This window comes from Balearica regulorum, chromosome 18 (genome assembly GCF_011004875.1).
Source record: "Balearica regulorum gibbericeps isolate bBalReg1 chromosome 18, bBalReg1.pri, whole genome shotgun sequence".
NCBI classification, from domain to species: domain Eukaryota; kingdom Metazoa; phylum Chordata; class Aves; order Gruiformes; family Gruidae; genus Balearica; species Balearica regulorum.
The window spans coordinates 8,109,945-8,130,462 of record NC_046201.1 but is presented as its reverse complement, the minus strand read 5'-3'; the positions used below and the strand labels follow the sequence as shown (position 1 = coordinate 8,130,462).

Below are 20,518 nucleotides of genomic sequence, written 5' to 3'. Positions count from 1 at the left end.
AGAATTTCCCATGCAGACTTTGTTGGAAAAGAAGTGTCTCTCTTAAATTGAGTATTTCAAATCGTGTTCTGTAATGGTCAAACTGCGTTCCACAAAATAAATAGGACTTTTTTATTAATGCTGTGTGTTACGGCAAAATCTCCCAAACTCCTTAAATCAATGTCCTTATTCTCACTCTTCATAGCTGTGCAGTGGTATGCACGTTTGGGATATTCATGTGCTCATTCTTTTCCATCCATTTGGAGTGACATCCTGCTCATGTGTTGTTCAGGTGCATTTGTTTTCTTATAGCTCTGCTGCTTTCCTTGTGTCTCATGTGTTAAAAGGACTTAAATTTCTGCATGCAAAATATCTTGCTCTGCTAAATCCTCTGTCTTTTATGCTTTTGCTGCCCTATTTTTTACTGTTGTTGATGTCCACAAACACCACAATCATGTATGCAGTGATCTGAGAAACCTGCAGCCTTGTGTTTCCTCTTGTCTTATCGCATGCAGATTTGTTGCCCATTGGAATATTGCTAAGTCAATGGCTGGATATTACCAAGAATCTGGCAGAGCTGGGAGAGATGGGAAGCCATCCTGCTGCCGCCTTTATTACTCGAGGAATGACCGGGATCAAGTCAGCTTCCTGATTAAGAAGGAGCTCTCTAACATCCAAGTAAGATCTGCAGAATAGTATCCATCTGCCTAGATGTGCTGCTTTTGCTCTGATCTGATTTGCCTCTCACCTGCAGTGACCTCTGAATATGCAAAGATGAAATGAGTTTTTCTGGGTCCAGAGCTGTCTGTCACCCTGTTTCAGACAGAAGGGTGACAGACAGCACCTTTTAGCAGAAGGGAAAGGACTGCCAGACCCAACTCTGGCTCTATTAGAGAGACATGGGTGAAGTGTGGAGCAGACAGCGTGGTGTCTGTACCTGTTTGCCGTATTGATCAGAAGGGTTGGATTTGGTCATCAATAGAATTACTTTATCTGATTATATTTAAATTGAAGAGTATAGTTATTGTCTCCATCTACTTTCAGGAAAAAAAAGGCACCTTAAAAGAATCTGACAAAGCTGTGATGACAGCTTTTGATGCCATTGTGAACTTCTGCGAGGAGCTGGGGTGAGTACTCTTCTTTCAAACACTGTTTAATGTTGGGGAAACCGTGCCCTATCCCTCCTGAGGCAGCGTTGTGGCTGAGATCTTGCATGTCCAGGAAAAAGAAAATCCTGAATCTGATATTTTGCTGTCTGGACTGAGGAAGGTGTCCCTGAGACATCTCTCTCTAACTCCCACCTCTGAGTTAACTGAGATGTTGGTATTGCAGCCTGACCAAGTGACATAGTGATGTTACACTGTAAGTCCGCTGGCTATGTTCTATCTTTGATTGGTTGACTTAGTTATATTTGCCTTTGTTTTGACTCTTTCCTCCTTTCTACATCGTCTCGCTTCTAAGGAGACAGACAGACAGCCTAATCAGCATGAGATAGAAGCATTTAGATGTAATGTCTCTCTCAGTCTCAGGGGCTCCACTCTGCAAAGTCTGAGGTATCCATGATTCTCATTGACCTGAGGAGCTAACGGTGCTTAGAATGTTTCAGAAACGGGCCTGAATTATGGACATGCCCAATCTAAATGCAGACTAGCAACTGCAACATGCATTGTTCAGGTTTAGTTCATGACTTGTAAGCTGTAATTGTACTAATTGTTATTCTATGCTGGATAAGACATCAAAGCTATAATTTTGCCAGTACAAGAGCAGTATGTGTTTACTAACTGGAAATGGTCAACCTGTGTCTTGCTTTCAAGTTTGCACTTTGTTTCATTTTTCACCTGTGTCTAGGGCAGCATTTTCAACATGAAATGTAACACATGCTTCTTTTCTGATGCGGTGGTGAGCTTGTTCCCTCCTCCTGGTCATGTTTGGTAAACAAATTCTGCTTTTATGGGGTTGCTCTGGGAAAGTCTTGCTTGTACTGAAGTATGGCACAACATTGAGTCCTGGGGCACTCGCAGGAACACTTCTTTGCCCAAAGTCAAGGTGATTCTGGGAAGTAGCTACTAGTAGGCTCCTTGCTGTAAGAGTTTAATCCACTTACTTGGCTGAGCAGCTCTGCTTCTCCAGGTGTGTGTTACCAGCTCACAGCAAGAGTGGCCAGATGGCTGTTTGTGTCTGGGTTTTGTATAATCTGAGACGCAGCTGTATTTACCTGGTTAGATGCTCACCTCAGGAGCCTTGTCTTGGTATCCATTTCTCCTTGATTCCTAAGCTGGTTATCAGTAGTTAGTCGTGACAGTCATTGCTTGGAATGGACCCCAGTACCGTAAGAACTGGACTGGGATCACTGAACTAACCTTGCATAAGCCAGAAGCAGTCACAGGATATTCCAGGGGGTGTCCCAGTGAGGCTATGAGTGAGGCTCCGTGTAACCAACTTACAGCATCTCCCACGTCATGCATGCTGTAAAGAGCCTGACTGCTGTCTGAAGTGAGGACCTTCTCTGGAGTTGCACTGCAGCAGTGAGGCAGTAACTGAGCAAGGACAGAGAGAAATAATTCTCCTTTGCTCAGATGAATAGTAATGGAAATAGGATTTCACTGGGTACATAAAAGAGAGATTTCTAATTAGGTCAGTCAAATTTCCTTACAGAAATCACACATATCCCATACTTTTTCTTCCCTCCCCCAGCTTGGTACATTCTTTCTCCTGTATAACATGCTGTTTGCATCCCAGTGCCAGCACCTCTGACTGGCTTCTCTGCTCATAACTGTACAGGAGACTAAGATGCTATATAAAGGAATGCCACATTGCGCTTTGTTTGGATAGTGACTAGAACTGTATTAATTCAGTGAAAGCAAACCTGAAACTCTGACCTTGCAAGGTTCTAAAGAACAAATAAAGACAGACTTATATACTGGCAAGCAAGTTTTTGCATAGTATATTTAGGCTATTGTCCGAGCATGACAAGAGAACAATGTTATAAGCTGCTTTTAGAGAGTAGGTTTACACAAAGCTTTTGCTGGTCAGAATTTCCTGTTGCCCATTTGCAAGATGGAGGCAAAAAAAAAATCATGTAACTGCAGCAGCGGAAGACAGCTTTATCAGTTTTAGGTGGTGGCTGACCATTTGCCACCTCTAACCAGTGGTTGTGCTTCAAAGATGAAAATCAGGCAGAGATGAGTTGACTTTGGTATTTGGCTAGTCACACAGTTCCTGAATACTGATAGCCTTATGTATTGAGTTTGCTGTGGACTTGCAGAACAACTTGCTGGCATTGGTGCATTGCTCTTGATGCAGGAAAGTTGCATGGGGAGAAATAACCAACCAGGGAGAAAAGATTGGAAAGCTTTTTCAATGAGCAGCACAATCAGTTTGTAGCTGGGCTGATTCTTGCTTAGCTGTAGGGCTCCAAGTACTGTATCTCATCTTCCCTGTTTATGTACCACTCCATTTGTGCCTTGGAGATGAGCAGCACCCAAAGATGGCAGCAAATAGAAGGAGAGCAATAAAAACAAGACAGAAGATGCCAATCACCACTAGTCCTCCAAGAGCCCAGTCACTTGTTGCAATCAGTCTCTTTAGGTCTTCCAGAACTGAGGATCCCTCTTCTACTGATAACATGCTGGCTTCCACCCTGCTGGAGGTAGACAAGAACAATATCAGATGTTGGTATATCCTCTCTATGCTGAACCACAGTCCCGAAACCAGTGTAAGCATGCACGCTGTCTGTGCCTGCAGGCATCCCTCTTCCAAAAAGGAGAGTCATCCTTCACAGAAATGGGAGCATAAACCAGAAGAAAGGTAACTGAGGCCAGTTTCACAATCAGATCTACAGAGATGTAAAGAGAAAAGCTTCTGGTTTTATAAGATTTTGGCAGTTAAGATTTATTTTAATCATAGTTGATCGATATTTGTAATAATATAGTGTCTCTCCCAGTATGTTCAGTATGAACCCTTCGTCTCTGTCAACTGTACAGCCTATACATAAAAGACAAGTATTCATTGGGAGAACTTGCTTGATACCATTGGAAAGATCTCTAAAAAGGAGTTGGACACTTAAACTCTAAGATCGCACTGGAGATTAAATGAACACTTATTTAAAAACAAACAAAAAAACCCAACCAAAAAACCCAACCAACAATAAGTAAAGATTGTCATGTACAACTTGTCACTCTCATAGGGCTTAGAATAGTGTAGTTATGGAAAAAAAAAGCCTCCTGTTAACAGTTTGCTCTAGTAATACTTTCCGTTACTCTGAAATAGATGCACAAGTCTTCTTCCCATGAAGTACTTAGGTTCAGCAATAATTTAAACTAAGATCTCAGTGGGTTCTATGCACTGATACTTTGCATAATGACTTGGCTATCGGCTTTCTAAAGAACATCCAGCATCTCTTTGCAAGCATCTTGTGGTTTTACTAAAGCTTCCTTGCTTCTCAAGGGAAAGGATGGATTATTTCTCACACTTTCTCTCAAATATGACTGTGCAGACGTAATACAGGAAGAGATCTTTGTTATTTTTGAAAATTTGTTTGACTTGCTGCCCCGTATATCTTTATCCTTAATATTGTAAGGAAGAGAATTAGTCATATGAAGTGTGTTTCATCCCCAGCAAGTCACATTTGACTAGGAGCACAAGCTCACACTTCAGCTTGCTGAAGTCTTTGTTTCTTTCTCAGCAGGCTAATATATTCAGTTCACACTTTGTTTTCTGAATGATGACAGATCACTATGCTCAGTGTCCCACCAACAGGTGTACAGGACATGAAGGCTGTTCTGGATAGCTTCCTTTGCCTTTAAAAAGGAGGCAGCCTAGATACCAGTTCAGTAGACCCAAAGACAGAAACCCTGCATGACTGTACACCCTAGAAAGTTCCTGTCTCACTGATAACCACAGTTAATCTCCAGAAATAGGAGAGCTGCATGCAATTTTATAAATACCTGAAGCTGTTGTGTTTCTAGTAGGCGTTTCTTCTGGTGCCTCCTCCTGCACCCACTCCAAGAGATCTTGGCTAGTGTTGAGGGACCCCCTTGCTGTAGCTGGAGACTTGTAGAGCTAGCATGGAAGTTGCCTGTACTGCAGTAAATGATTAACAGCTGACTTTCCTGCAAAGGTGTGTCTAATCTAATCAAAGGCCTTGAGCCTAGGTAAAAAGACCCAGTTCAGCTGTTGCTCAGACAATTCTTTGTCTCCATGACTTTATCCACTCATGTACCTGTTCCAGTGTTTGTAAAGGCCCACTGTGTCCTCTACTGGGGAAGGCTGCAGGTTGTGGTGGAGAGAAGAGGGCTTGGTTTCCTGGATCTGTATTGAAAGCTCTGTTAGGAGACTGCCATGTCTAAAATGAGATTGTGAACAAGGCTGCCCTCCAGTCCAAACTTCATTGTGACAGTTTAGGTGAATAAACTCATTACAGAGCTTTGCACTGCTGTTAGCTGCAATAAAACTGACTCCCTGCCACCTCCCTAAGTGAAGAAGACCAGAGGGATGATGCTGGAGAGATATGGGAGGGGAGGAGGAGAGTGTGGTGTGTGAGGCTGCATGTGTGTAAAAGGAAACTTGTTTTTCATGAGCCAAGCAAATCACTTTGAAACCAGAGGGATGATGTTACAGAATAGAAGCTATTCCATTAAGCCGTCAGTAAAACTTCAACCACTTCTGGAGAGGCTGGCCTCACTGTCTCTTTTAGGTTCCTCAGGGAAATAAACTATTTCAACACTTATATCATCAGGACTGAAGTAACTGCAATTCCTTCTAGGCTCACTGAGGCTTTCACAACATGTACAGAAGTTGCCGTGTACAAAGTAGCCTCGCTTTAGTCTGTGCTTTTCTGAATCTCCCTCTGCTTTTTGAAACAGAGAGGACCCATCCTCACTAGTGCTTAGGGCGTTCCAGGTCCCTTTATGTGGGCAATGATTGAAGCCAAAACCACAAAAGCTCGAGTGAGTGGTAAGCGGGGACCCAGAGATTCGCGTGTTTCTAGTCAACAGAAATTGAAGAGCCGCAGGAAGCTGGGGATTTGCTGGGCATCTTTCAGGCCAACCTGACCTGTTGCATTCAAGAATGCAGCAGACCCCACCCAGCCCAGCCAAGCAATTGGCAATATCTAAATGCCAAGTATAGGAAGAGTCCAGCTGAGTAAAATGGTATAAACAGAACGTTAGGCCTGTGAGGTCCAGGCAAGTATGTAGAAATCAGTCCAGGGACCCCTCCTCTACACGGTGACTGCTCCTCTGCTCCAAAAAGCCACCTGAATTCTTTAGAGAATTGCTTAATTTTCTCTCCTCTTTTTTTAACAGTGCTGTGTTTATTCTCTGCTTCTAATTCAAGAACTTAGAATGGCAGAGATAAGACAGGAGCATTTTTTCTTGTCCCCCTGCCTGGTATCTGTCAGTGGTTTAACTCGTAACACCACTGGGAAACATGTATTTGTAGCTTTTCCTGTTGAGATAAGGCCTGGCAGCTTGATCCCAGTGACAGTGACCTGTCAGTCGTTGGTATGTCTCCAGCCTGCTGTGCTTCCTCCTGACTGTTAGCACAGACTGGTTCCATGCTGCTGAAACGTTTCTCAATGGGATTCTGTTAATTCCTGTAGCTGGCACTGTCTAGCACAGGCTAGGAAATAAAGTAAGCTCTGTTCTTTCACAGGTCTCGTGACTTAACTCTAGATGCAGAAACATCTGTTGTGTCTGTCCCCTGCAAAAGAGAGGTTTTGAGACTTCCTATGTCCCCTTGATTGCCACTTGTTTGTAAGTGACATTAGCAAAGACATATCTGACAGAGAGGTTAGTGCGACGCATCTCTGAATATTGATTAAACTGATGCCACGCTTGACCTTATCCTACCCTGACATACTGGTTGGGAGCGAAAGGTTTGGGACAGTGTAACAAAAGTCAGTGCTTTGTTAGTCTTAGTGTAACTGTGCATGCAGGAGCTCATACTAGTGCAGTCTTCTGTTGGCAGTTGTCGAGTTGGGCTCAAATATTTACTTTCTAAGGAACATCCTCATCTTTTGCTAGGCAGTTTTTCTTTTTATTAATTTTAAAAGTAACATTGGTAGTTTGAGGATTTTTGTTTTTTTCTTAATTTTTACACTATCTGTGGTCGCTGGCTGCAGATATATTCCAATGTGCAGCAGTACAAAAATGGAAAATACCTACATCAAGTTTCTCTGCAAAAATTAAAGTGCATTAAATACACAAGAAGCTACTTATGTAATGTACTTTTTACTAATTTGGGTGAGGCAGCAGACAAAATGATTTCTTTATAAAATTTTCATTTTGTCCCTTCTGAAGTGTGAAGAATATTTAAAGGCCCACTTAAACTTGATGTTTCTTTTCTCTCTAGCCAGATGTTGGCTCTGGTATATATATATGTGTAATCCCTTTAACTCCTCTACACTTAGCAGTTGGAATACAAGGGTAGAAGATGACTTATCTATACGCATGTAACTTTTTATACCTTCTCATAAAGGTGGTTGGTTTCACATTTGGGGCTGAAAGAAAGACCAGTGACTTACAGTTAGGTGCAGCATGATGGGTCTTCCGTTTGGCTGCCCCTGTTTTGAAAGTCGTGGCTTGCACCATAGCCTTGTACGTACATCAGTCCCTTTCTGAAGTTCACCAAAATGTAAACCAAACGTACACAGTAGCTGAAGCATAGAAAAGGGATTTATTTGCACTTGTTATCTTCAGCCATACAGCCCCTTCTTGGCTCTGCTTTGTCACAATGCCTGCTGTCACCTGCTGCATGTGTACCCTGAGGTGATGGTTACCATACTGTCAGTCCTCTGAAATGCCTTTGCGTATGCTAATAATCATACCTTAGGCATAATTTTTATGTCCACTAAAATAAACTGCACACAGTGCAGGGAGTCAGACACACAGGTCCCTCAAGTAAGGATAAGGATTGTTCATCTCCTGCAACTCTCATGTTCTGTAAGAACTGTTCACCTGCAATAAACAGAAGCACAGAACCATACAGGGGGTGGAGAGGGAGCACGGTTAACAGCAGAATGGTCAAATTAAGTTGTAGAATTAGTTTTTCCCTTTTGCCTTCATCTTTCTGTTTAGAAAGTGTATTGCACATGATCTGATTTCTCTCTTTGGCAATTTCCCATCATTGTAACACTGATGAAATAAAGCAGGGAGTGTTTGTTACCAGCTGTACTCAGAGCCTCAGCTGGCACATCTGGATCAGAAGATCCACGATTTGTTGTTTTCAGCAGACATCTCAGCTAAACGTGCCTGTTGCAGGTGGTTTTTGAGAGTGCAGGTTTGGGCTTGGTCCAAGATGTACTGAGCATGTGGACCTCCCAGTGATGTCAGCGGGTTTTGCTAGCACCCAGCACAATCCTTCTGGATTAGCCACTTGTGAAGAGAGTAGGCGCTGCCTAGCACATGGCAGCATACGTGTTCTCTGCTTTGGTCTGTGGCTCCATGCTCACAAAGGGAATCCTTGGCTGGCCCAGCTGCAGGGCTCTCATCGGGAAAGCGTGTCTGTTTTCTCAGCAGTGTGTGTCCATGCACCTCCACCCCACCCCAAAAGAGGGAGACGGTGATGGTAAAGTAGCATTACCTTTCTAGTCACACCACGGAGCCCAGTAGTGGCTGTCACAAAAAGAAGGAATTCCATGCTGTGATTTCTGGTCCTCTGAGTCATATTAATTAATGTTGTTATTGCCATTTTCAGTGAGCTAGTGTAGAAAGTCATTCCCATAGGACTGAATCATGATGTCCATGCATATCCTTGATAGTATGTTGTGTCACCTGTTGTTGCACTTTATGAATGGGTAACTGGGCGGACCTGGATCTTCCTACGTCTGTGGTCAGGACGTCCATCACAGCTACAGCAGCTATAGCAGCAGCAACTGCAGGCAATGATCATGAGGACCAGAACAGTAACTGGAAAGAGAAGCAAAGGATATTGCTTCATGACATAGGAGCAATCACTGGAGAGTAACCCTATGTCTCCTCCACGTTGTTTGGTGAGCAGCAGATTGATCAAAACCTGGTTTCTTGTGGATTCCCACCTCCCTCCTTCTAAGTTCCTGCTCCTTTCTATTAGCTATCCATTTAATCTGGACAATCATTACCAGATATTTCATGATCTTAGGAGCTGTGTACCAAACCATGTGGGGGCATGTGTTTGCCTAGTGCACTGTTGTTTCAGAGATGACATGCAGTAATTAAGTAGAGCTGTGTTTCTGCAAAGGATGGAGATCCAACTCTCCCCATAGTTGTGTCAGGAGCAACTTGAGAGAACTTGGTTAGTCAAGCTAGCAGTTGCATTTCTGAAGAGTGCATGCAGTGTACCCTTTAATGAGGATAGATATTCATTACTGGGTTGGCTTTATTCTTTCTTCTGTATTTAGTTTGAGAAAATAGATACTTCAAACACAGGGTTTGTTTTGCAAAGCACTAGGCTAACTTACTGTTATTCTACACTAGGCATAATGGTTGGTGTTGGGAGTTTATCTGGAATGGAAAAGGATGACATGTTTAATCCTGCAAAACACGTAAGAGTATGTGAATGTGCATGTGTGCGTGCATGTGTTCCATAAAAGTCTGGAGCTGGGCTGCCATGTTACTGGACCTGTGGGGAACCAGCTGTAGGTATGAAAAAAATAAAGCAGCAGGTGTGTCTTTCTGAATACCAGCCCAGGGAGGAGTGTCCAGGCTGGATACACACCCTTCCTTTTGGCTGGGAGCAAAGTGTACCTCTTTGAGGGGCAGGGCCTTCTTCCCTTCCTGCTTGTTTTCCCATTGTCTAAACAAACTTCATCCCCCTTTATCAAGCAGCTCTTTGTTATTCCTTCCATGCCATCCCCACATGGAGCAGCAGGAGGGATCTTGCCATTACCAGAGAGGATTACATAGGCTGACGTGAAGCATACTGGCTTCCACGGAACTAAGCACTGGAATGACACTCAGAGTCTCAGACTTTAAGTGTCTTCTGTGGCAGTGAGATGCCCTAATACCATTTGTCAGAAACTATCTCCTATGCATCAAAACATTGCAGCAGCTCTGGGCTGGTTAAAATACTGCAGTTTAAACTAGTGCTTAAATATGAGAGCTTTGGGGAAAGCTATACTGTTGCCTGTCAGCTCTGCATGCATGTAGAGATACACACAGAGTATTAAAAAATTACCTAGAAATTAAATTGGGCCTCAGAGCACAGCCTGGAAAACAATTGCCAACAACACCGACCCACCAACAAAGATTGTGGAGCAAGCTGCCCCTGTAGAAGAGAAGACACATTCTGACACCCCTTTACCTCCGCCGATAAACTCACCGATAAACAGAAGAACCACACAAAAGGACACAATCTCCACTGGGTCAGCCTTGGGCAGTTTCTGGAGTTTAAGGAGAAACTTCTCACCAATGGTTTGCATTTCCTTCAGAAAGCCTTCAGAAGACATTCTGGCTCAACCTCTCCAGGCTTTATGCTGTAGAAGAACCAAACAGAGAATAAACGTTTTCACTGACTAATGCTAGGAAGCTGCCAGCCTTCTTATAGAGCTAGTGATCACAAGGAAAACAAGTTTATCTGGTCTCAGTCCTTGTTCCCAGTAGCTAAGGTGGAGGACTATTAATTGTCTGTGTGTTCTGGCACTGTTTTAATTTCAAAATCTGGCTTTGAGGGTGCTTTTGTCAGCTGCGCTGTTGAGCAAAGGAAAAACAGTGTTTCTTCTAAAAGGACACTTCTTTCAGTAGGCATAGAGTTAGCACTGGATGGTGCCTGCCCTTGGCTTTCACCCAATGAAAGTAATTTATTTTTTTTTCCAGTTGTGCTAACTTGTCCTTCTAGGAAAAAAAATGCAATTCTAAATCAACTTGAATTCGAAATGCTGAACTCCAGAGGTTCATTGTTTTCAGTTGTTTTAACTGAGTAACACAAAGTAGACCCCCTTGAATATTTGTGCTTTAAGCTACAGAAAGTTTCTTCAAAAACTAAGGCACTTACTTCAACACCTCACTACAATACCATTAATAATGTTTTTCAACCAGTTTTACTGAATAGTGATATTAAGAGCTAAAGTCTGTGTTCCGTGGAGACAGCTGGATGCTTTTCAAGTTGGTAGAGATGACTTCAAGTTTTACATGGTAACTAAATGTAGCTTGCTTTCTTTTAAGCCACAGTCCGTTCTAATTGAGCAATATGTGAATTGAACAGTGGGTGTCCACCCATCCCTGCTGGTGGTGAGCAAAGCAAAAGCCCCTGGATCTGTCAGGGAGATACTTCCCTCGTGGAGCTAATCCCTCCTGCCCTGCTCAGTAATCTTACACCTTCTTTATTCTCAGAAAGAATGATCATCAGGAACTATTGTTACTGAAAATATTGTTGGTGTAGTCAAAGTTAGGTGCCTCAGTTTTGCCACCAATATTTGCTGTTCTCTTCCCCGGTGAGCAAAATTTTGGAAGGCATTGCAACAAGCAAGCTTGCATGAGAGCTATGGAAGTTCAAATTTTGCTTTTGTCAGTAACTGGAATAGGATATTGTTGAGAATTATCCATAGTTTTGCTTAAAACAAGTGTTTGGACAGGTGAACGTTTGGATGGATGGACTCTTATGTCATTATTATGTCAGAATGTACTAGCTTGCGTGTGTTGTAATAGTCAACACCATTTTATAGGACTTGAACATTGCAATTTAATATCCTGGTCTTGATGATAACACAAAGCCAAGTGACCAAGACAGTACTTCCAGAACAAGCCAGCAAGTTCATTACTGCACATCTGGTTTGGTTACTCAAACAAATGGATGCTTGGAGTTCAGTTTTTCTAAACACACTGAGGACAGAGAGACCTTGGCTGTTTCTTTGCATGCTGGGCTTAAATACTACAGTGCCAAGTTAAATTACATTCTGTATGTTTATGCAATTCAAAAAGGGTTTTCTTTGTTCTTCTAAATCTAAGCTAAAGAATAAAAATCGGAACCAGCTGGTTTCCTGGGGTTGTGGGTGGATGGAATATCTACAGCTACAGAAAGATCTCTGTGCAACTTAGCAGGGAGGCATAGCTGTGGCCTTTTGACCTCAAAAGGTCACTTTTGAGACTAGGGTTAAATAGTTGTTTCTGGATGACTGCTGTACCCCAAGTGAGCTGCTCCAGAAATGGCTGCTTTATCCTTTGCACAGTTCTGTGGGAATCTGTGTCAGCAAGGTTCCAGTTTTGTTTCCATTCCAAGAGATGGCAGTGCAGGCAGAGGTGAAGTGATTTGTGTTTTCTGCTCTTGGGTCTAGAAGAAAAACTTAGTTTTAAAAAAAAAAAAGTATTTCTGGCTCTAACATTCTGAAAATATTTTTTCTCTTCGGGAGTGTTTCTGCCTGCCCAGAAGCTCTCCTAGCAAGGAATCTCCTGTACCTTTCGTACCATGCTTTGGGCTGCACCAGAAGCAGCAAGTATAAGACCTAGGCTTCTGAAGTTCGGGTATACAGTGTAAAATTACTGATTAGGATTGTAGAACTCCACATGGATTAGCAAAGTGCCTAGCCTGATATTATAAGAGCTTGTCGTCTCAGTAATGGGCATTCCTCTGCCCCGTGGTACCTGATCTGGAGCTAAGTGAAGGAGTTTTTATTCTAAAACTTGCAAGGAATGTTGCTTGTTTACCTTGGTTTGAACTTCTTCACAGCCAAAGTTTGATGTCGGTGGTGCAGTCTCCAGCCTACCCGTGAGAAAGCAAATGTTTTTCTGCTCGACTGCACTTCTGACTGCACACTGGTTCCAAGGGCTCTTGCTGCTTTGGGATTTCTGCTTGTGGAGCGTAGCAAAAGGGTGAAGAATAAATCACTTCTTTTTAAAAAAAAAAAAAAGAAAAAAAGTAACCATCCCCCAAGAAAGCTAGTTATATTTGTGGACTTTTGTATCTTTCATTCTACTTGTGATGTCAAGTCTTTGGTCAGGACTAGTTTTGACTGTGATCTTTTTCCAATTGATTTCAGCAGAACCAAGATCTTACCCTAGAGATTAGCATAAGGGTAAGGATAGTGCTGTGTGACTTAAACAAGTTGTCTTATGCATCTGCCTTATCTTTCTTATGTACAACACAACAGTGATGACATTACTTAGAAATTTGAGTGGAGCTGTAAGAATGAATTCCTTTTTTTTTTTTAATTATATTGTGTCCAAGTAAGCTCCCAGTTACAAACAGTAGTAAAGGTCAGGTGGTGCAGGATATTTGGTTGAAGCAGTAACTGTAATGATTATTATTAAAATGGGCGAGTCTTGGGAGATTTGAAACTTAAGGTTGTAGGTCTTAACTGACAGTTTACTTTCTAAGACTGGAGCCTAGAACAGCCACCCAAGTTGGTACCTCACAGATTCTATGGGGTTTGGAGCAAACATAACTGTCTGCTGATGTTTTTCTCAATTGGGAATCTCTCCTTGCTCATTGTCCTTCCTCAAAACCACATCCACTGAGGATGGGAACCCTTCAGAGCAGAAGAGACATGGCTGTTAGGGCAGCAAAGCTGATGGAACTTGTTATGAAAGAAATGCTGAATAACCACAGTGCAACATAGTCTTCATAATGCATTGTCAGACTAATATCATGAACTTTTGCTCCACAGCTGTAGCTAGAGATCATATGAAGTGAAAATAGGGTGAAGAGAGGCAAGATGAGAAACTCACATAGAAAAGAAAGTGAACACAATGCTGATGTCTTGTGACAGGCAGTTTGGAAGTTCCTGCTGGGGTGGCAGCCTGAAATTCGTGGTTTCAGCTTTTTCCTCTGCTGGCCATTTTTTTAAAAAATAACTCATCTATCCAGTGTTGTCAGTGGGACTAGATAGTCAAATCTTTCTGCCCTCCTCTATGTTACAAGGCCTGGCAGGGGAGGGAATAAAATGGATTTTTTAATTTAGGTTTATTTGGTTTTTGAGGGGAAAAAAAGGACCGAATCTGCCATGAGTTGTTAACCTTGGTTGAAAAGAGAGCACAGTAGTAATGCAGGGGGATGCCTGACATCTGCAGGTGTGCTGCTCAACTGCAAGGATTAGCTGACCCTTTAAAACCAAAGCAGCATGTCCTACATTTAGGGCTTTTGTAGCTTTAGATTTCCAGAAAGTGCTAATACTTGTTTTTAATGCAGATTAATCTTGCTGTGCCCACTGAATAAGGCTGTGAAAATTGCCATAATAGCACTGAAATTATCTTTCTGAACTGTTTTAATGGACTCATGCCATACTGAAGCACTCAAAGAAGTTGGCTGCTCAGGCCTGTTGAGAATAAAGCTATTAAAAGGCCTCAATCTAGACATTCAAGAGAAAAGCCTCGGTCAGGGTTTCTTTGTACTGTGATCTGTGTGTGGTAGCTTCCAGGCTTCAAGCAGGAATAAGAGCTTTGGGATGACCATGTAAGTTGGGGTCCCACATCCCTCGTCCCACATCCCTCTGCCTTAAGCTAGTCAAGTTGCTGTAAGTATTTTAGAATTGATGTAAATTGATCAGGGTTTTTTGGTCTGTCTTTGGTTTGGAAAGCTGTATCTTACCTGTGTGTCTGCACAGGTGCATCAAAAGTTGAACCGTAGGGTAGGTGAGCTTAAAATTTACTGCTGAGGAATGAGGCACTTGTTTACTCATAACTCTGGTGGCATTTGAGCAGCCTATTTCAGTGCAAAGAACATGAATTTGAGTTTGTGGTTTAGCCTCAGGACTGGAAGTTAGGAAATGCAGGCAGTCTTCCTGGCCTGCCACTAATGCTTACTCGTTGTGTGACTCTGGATAAGTCATCCCATCCCTCTGTTGGGTGACTTCATCTCTGCAAAGCAGCAGAACATGTAACCACCATCAGAGGTTTGGTTGCTAATTGTTGTGTGTCTAAGTCTCTAATGTGCTCTGAAATCTTTACGTATAAAGACAGTAAGTCCCTGGTTTTGTTTCAGTTACAAAATGAAATGACCTTTGCTTGCTAACTGCTTGTTACACTTCAGTCACTGAGCCCATTTAGGATGAAAGTAGATGAAAATACAGCTTCCACTCTTGGTTGCTCCTTACCCAGCCGTGCTCCACAGGGTTTTATTTCTCTTGACATGACCTTGATCCTTGGTTTTACTGTAGTCCCTCTGAGAATGTTTGCTTCTGTGGGTTTGTTGCTATAGTAATCTAAAACTGGAGATGAAGCTTTGGAGAGGTGAATCTGTTGATGGTGCCCTGAAGCTGCCAATGCCTCAAGTTCTAATGCAGCAAGTCCCAGTGCAGGTGAGTTTGATGTCCTCCACTGTGCCCACTGCCTGTATCAGCAGTGCTCCAGAGACCTTACAAAGTAGGACCTCCCTGATGTGCCGAAGTGAGCAGAAAGTCAGGGCAACATTCTCATTGCAACGTTGTCTTTTTCCCAAGACTATGTCTGTGGAAGAAGCAAATATTTTGTGGTGTTCTTACACGGGCAAGTCAAGTAAGTTGGTTGAAATTGGACCAATACAGGAGTGGGAAGCCTGTATGGATTGTGGCAGCTTATTTGGTAGGAAGTCTTAGAAGGCAATCTCAGCCTCATGGAAGGAGAGTGCTGAGCAGCTGAAGGGGAGGGATGCTTTTTATTCCGGTCTAAAACTTTAAAGTAAACTCTGACTGTATCTGGCCACTTTCTGAAACACATGAAGTCTTGGCCAGTTCCTAAGCTTACCAGCTTTGTTCTTGGTTCCTGAAATGTGCTTCTGATTCCATATGGATAAGGTCTGTAGCGCTTCCTGCCCTAAAACAGCGCTCAGCTGCTAGGTGTTGTTACAGTTGAGATGCATTTTGGCAGAACATGTAATAATTCCTGCAAGATTGTTTATTGTTCTAAATTTCTAATGTACTTCTGAGATGAAAAGGGCTATAGAAATGTAGTCATATTATCGGTGCGTGGTTTTCCCTCATCATTGTTAATGCAATGTTTGCTGCCATGGCTGTAGTTGACCAGCTACGTGAATCTTATCTACAGTTCACAGACAAGCCCTTTTTTCCTAAAACAGGAGTGAGCGGAGCCAGATAGACCTATAATTCATTCTCAAACAGATGAAAATAGTTTCCAGTATCAAGAGAATTCAGCTTTTTAACAGCACACACCCAAACTGGTAAATTGCAGCTCAATGTCATGGGAGAAAAGCTTTGACGTTGTCAGCTGGTCTGGAAAAGAAGGCCACACATTCTTGCAGATTATAAAGCTGCCCTGACTGGGTAGCCATTTGGCTGGAATACCCTGTCATCTCCACCACTCACTATTTGGAGATTGGTTTTGAGGCAGCACTGTAAATGTTCCTTCCCTTCCCTACAACCTAATATTAGATTAATATAAAAAGGCACTGAATTCCCTGCAGTAGCAGTTAGAGAAGTTGAGGTACCCATTGGGGCACTGAGCTGAGAGTCTCTACACCTCTACAGAACACACTGGTTTTTTTCCAGTCCATCCCACAAACAAGTCCACAAAACCCCATGAGATAATTCCTCACTACTAGTCCCATTTTTAAGAAGTGGGGAAACCAAAGCACAGAGCCATCCAGTGAAAGGAAAAGGTCAATTTTAAAAATAAACCTGTAGCTCGTCTACAAGAGAACTTTTTTTAGGGTTGCTGAAGCTTGAATCTAGCCTGAAAGTCTATTCTAATATTAGCAAAATAACCATTTCCCAGAGAGGTAGCTGTGTGCCTGTGAAAGCCTTGTAAATAGTTACTTCACAAACATACTGGGATCTATCAGTAGTTTGGTGTTTGAGGTAAGGCAGCTGGAGCCCTCTAAGAGTGCTGGAAACACCTTCTCTGTCTTTTGGCCACCTCTGTGTCCTGTCCCTGACTGGTCTCAGACCTACAGGTCTCAGAAATGATATGCATTTTTGAGTTTTTTGAAACATGCTGGTTTCATCCTAGTAAAGATGCCACTTGGGTGCAGAAACTCAAAACTGAAGGCTACAATAGCTGTTTCCACAGAAGACGCAGTTTTGAACTGTATTAGCTGTGGTTGTGCAGCACTGTGGTGAGAGCCTGCATGGAGGCAAGGGGCGGGTGCCGTCTCCTCACTCCGCTCTCCTTCGGTCTCTGACAGTCCCTGCCATCCTGCATGCAGCTCTGCTCTCTGGCCTGCTCCAGGCTGCACTGGTCAGGGTTTGTGTTACGGAAGGGATCTGCTCTATCAAACTTGGTGTATTTTGTACCTCCACTCCCATAACCCCTCTTGCATTGCAGTTGGGCTGAGGCCTGTGCACTATGACAGCTGTAACACAAGCCATGTCCTGTTTCTTTTATCCAGACATGTGTTTCATATTGCTTATTCCCGCCCCCCCGAACATGTACAACACGGCTGTGGCTGGACAAGCCCCCAGCCAGAGCCGTTAAGATTTTCTTTTGGCGAGGAAAGCTTGGCGTGTTTCTCTCCCTCCTTCCCTCCCTCCTCTGCCCTTCTCCCCTCACTCCTCCCTCCTTCCTTTTTTTTTTTTTTTCCATAAAGTTTGTTTTTCTTGTACTTTATTTGAGAAACCATCTTAACTGCAACAAACAACCTACAGAGACCATTAGCTGGGTGGAAACTTCCCTCCATCCCCTTTGAACCTAGGGCTAGGCTGGAGGCGTGTGGGTCTTAACTACTAGATCTCACACAGGTAGTTCCAATTCAGTGTTTGTACAACACGTAGGTCAGAAAAACCTGCCTTCCCTTCCACACTAATGGGAATGGAGAGAAGTGGAAATACCTGATCCTTAACATTCCTCCCTACAGGCATGTGTAGGATCGGGAAGACATCTTTCTGTGAGAATTGGCTTTCTGCCTCTCTCCCTACCCGTTTGCAAACAGCTGACTGCCCATGCACCTTCTGGAAGAGGCAAGGGGTCTCAGCTCAGTGCTAGGAGCTGCAAGAGCTTCCAAACAGAGTAATCTGCTTCAGGTGGCAGAAAACAGGGGCTTGTCTGGTCAGTCTCTTTGCCAGCCCCCCTTCCCGAACCCAGTAGCAAAACAGAGATGGGAGCACAGCTTGTGGGACACCTCTCTATGTAAAACCAAGGCTTGGACTCTATGAGTCTTAAAGGTCTTTTCCAACCTAAATGATTCTATAATTTCATGTATTTTGGGGGGGGGGATGATCCTTTTCCTCTTCCTTCCCTTCTCACTGCATTCAGACCTGACAGTGTTGTTACTGTAAACCATGGACCATGTATGTGTATGCATGTATTCTCTTTCACAGCAGTGGTTTTTTCATGCTGTTTTCAATAGTAAACCAGCATCTGTGTCTGATACACTAACTGATTTTTTTTTAAATGCTCTTGTTAGAAGCGGTGTAAAATCTTTCCATTTATTTCTATTGGACACAGATGCTTAACTTGCACAGTATGCTATTTCCCCGACCAGGGTTTGTTTTCTAAGCTCTCTGCTTCACGATTTGAGGGATAAAACTTAGCTCCAGCTGTGAGGAGCTCTGGAGAAACGCTGTGGCTGGCACCCACTTGGTTTCACGTGCGCTTGCCTGTGCTGGAAGCTACTTGCTAATGGCACATACACTACTGGTACAGAGGACGAGACCGGCTCTCTTGTCGGTCTATATCACACTGTATTAATCTATCAGGTCATCACTGGGGTGAATGTCCTGTGCTAGATGTGTTTATCAGCTAAGGTCACATTCCGTAACAGCAACAGAAAAATGAGCAGCCAGCCTTTCTAATCAGCAAAGAAGTTGCTTACTCCTGCTCTGTCAAAGCAACGCAAGACTGCAGGCTGGATCCTTTTGTTTGCAGTACGGCTGCAGCACAGCTTTCTGCGATCCTATTAAAAGCTTTTCTCTCACTACCTTTGCTCCCGAGTGTCCCTTGCAAACAAATTCAGGCTAGCAAGCTCTGCTCAATGGCTGATTCTGCAGTTCACCCTACGGAGAGCTACAAAAGCTGCAGCTACTTGCTAACTAGCTGAACGTTAAGGTGGTACGGTTGACCGAACACCAGCAATAGCTCAGCCTTACCCCAGCCGCGCGACGAACTCTTCTGCTCCTCTTGTTTTTCTGTCTTCTTAAACTTTCACGTCATCTCTCCCCTCATCCTGGCTTGTGTCTCGCTCCTCGCTCGGCTCCTCTCTTCTGCTGCTGACAGCCAGCTGTTGTCTCTGCCTTTTTTTTGTTATTGGTTGTCCTGGAGATACGAAGTTTCGTGTTACATGTGTGCCAGAGAGGGAGGGCTGGCGGTGAGGAGCTACCGCAAGCTGAACCAGCCGCTGGTGCAAACTCCCCAAGTGCCAGCACTTGTTGCTCGCTTCCTCTGTGCATCTCCTCCTTGCAAGATCTTTTCTTTTTTCTTTTTTTTTTCCTTTTTAATTACAGCTTTTTTTCTGGAGTGAGACTTGAATTGATTCTCTCCTTGTGATAGTTTGGGTGTGTGTTAAAACAATTAACTTTCTTTATGCTGCCCAGTTTCCTTCCTGCTCCCGGGGGGGAAAGAGCTTTTCTCTTGTGTTCTTCAAAGGGGCAGAGCAAGAAATTGGAAGGACAGTGCAGCCCAGTCTGCCACTGACAGGGGAGCAGGGATGATGCTGGGGGGGTGAATTTTCTCTGTGCCCTTAGCCAAGTCATTTACTCATGGTTTTTGCTGCTTGTATTCTGGTAACAGCTGACACCCACTGTCTTTTCTCAGAGGGTTGTTGAAGTTCAGATGATATTACAAAGGATACAGTCCTTCAGACAGGTGCAAAATGATTATTTCTCATCAACCTCATAATTTGCTTTTCTATTTGATAAAGCTCATTAAATAGCTCTTGTTCAGCAACTGATTTGATTCAGTACCTAATTTGTCCTCATATGTTTTTTGTCTTTTTTAATGCTTTAATTTCTTGGCTTTATTCCAAGACTTGCTGGGCTGGTTTTTTTCAGGGAGCTCTTCTGATAAGACTGTGTACCCTTCTTTGGGTCACATGAGGGAATGCTTTTTTCTGGCATATTTTGGGATACGTGACTTTGCTGCTTCTCTGACTGTCCATCTGCTTCTACTAATTGCAGGAATAGGGCTCCTGTTTTTTACCTGGTGTACAAAAGCAAGGAGTAGCAAAAGGAGGCATGGTGCAGGTGGCCGTGTGGTCAGTTTAGCACTTTCCTGAAAAGTATTCCCACAGACAAAAACACGTTAATAAACTTGATTGTTATTTGCTCTTCATCCTATCCCATGATGTCGAATCAGGGTAGGATGTCTCAAATGAAATAATGATTTTGTTTAGATGTTTTAAAGACCAATGGTCAGCTCATACATACTCCTGTTGAAGGGTGGGGGAGGCAAATAATACAATTGCATATTTAAAAGATGAAATAATTTTAAGACGTGTAATAATGCAAACTACTATTAATTTATGTAAATCAGCTCTCCATCTCGTGGGCATTAGTCAGGTGCTCATGTGACTCAGGAAGTTTTCTCATCACATGTTAGTGCATAACCAACTATGTTTCAGGACCTCTTATATGCAATTAAGCATTAATCCAGTGGTTCTCCCCAGCATCCCTATTTGCAACTCTGTTTTTGCCCTTTTGACTTTAATTATAGGACTGCAATCTTAGTTCTGCAGCTGAATGTCCGTTATGACCCAACTCATG

The 20,518-nt window shown here is 43.1% G+C and overlaps 2 protein-coding genes across 8 annotated transcripts in view; one reads left to right on the top strand and one right to left on the bottom strand.

The window, feature by feature from the left end:
• RECQL5 (RecQ like helicase 5) overlaps window positions 1–20,518 on the top strand; it is a 39,476-nt gene that overhangs the window by 7,630 nt on the left and 11,328 nt on the right. For all 4 annotated transcript variants that reach the window (XM_075770375.1, XM_075770373.1, XM_075770374.1 and 1 more), the window contains exons 7-8: window positions 495–657; window positions 1,024–1,106. In XM_075770375.1, coding sequence (XP_075626490.1) covers window positions 495–657; window positions 1,024–1,106 — 246 coding nt within the window. The remainder of the gene's footprint in view (window positions 1–494; window positions 658–1,023; window positions 1,107–20,518) is intronic.
• SMIM5 (small integral membrane protein 5) lies at window positions 2,838–19,844 on the bottom strand. Of its 4 annotated transcripts, XM_075770378.1 has the most exons (6): window positions 18,908–19,844; window positions 12,080–12,225; window positions 10,279–10,432; window positions 7,505–8,888; window positions 4,926–6,681; window positions 2,838–3,622 (listed from the first exon to the last, which is right to left on the bottom strand). In XM_075770378.1, the coding sequence occupies exons 3-4, from the start codon at window positions 10,403–10,405 to the stop codon at window positions 8,767–8,769; spliced, it is 249 nt and encodes an 82-aa protein (XP_075626493.1). In that variant the 5' UTR covers window positions 10,406–10,432; window positions 12,080–12,225; window positions 18,908–19,844; the 3' UTR covers window positions 2,838–3,622; window positions 4,926–6,681; window positions 7,505–8,766. The 4 variants fall into 4 exon arrangements, with proteins under 4 accessions (XP_075626493.1, XP_075626492.1, XP_075626496.1 ...); XM_075770377.1 differs by lacking the exon at window positions 12,080–12,225 and having other exon boundaries at window positions 18,908–19,766; XM_075770381.1 differs by lacking the exons at window positions 4,926–6,681; window positions 12,080–12,225 and having other exon boundaries at window positions 2,858–3,619; window positions 8,563–8,888; window positions 18,908–19,766.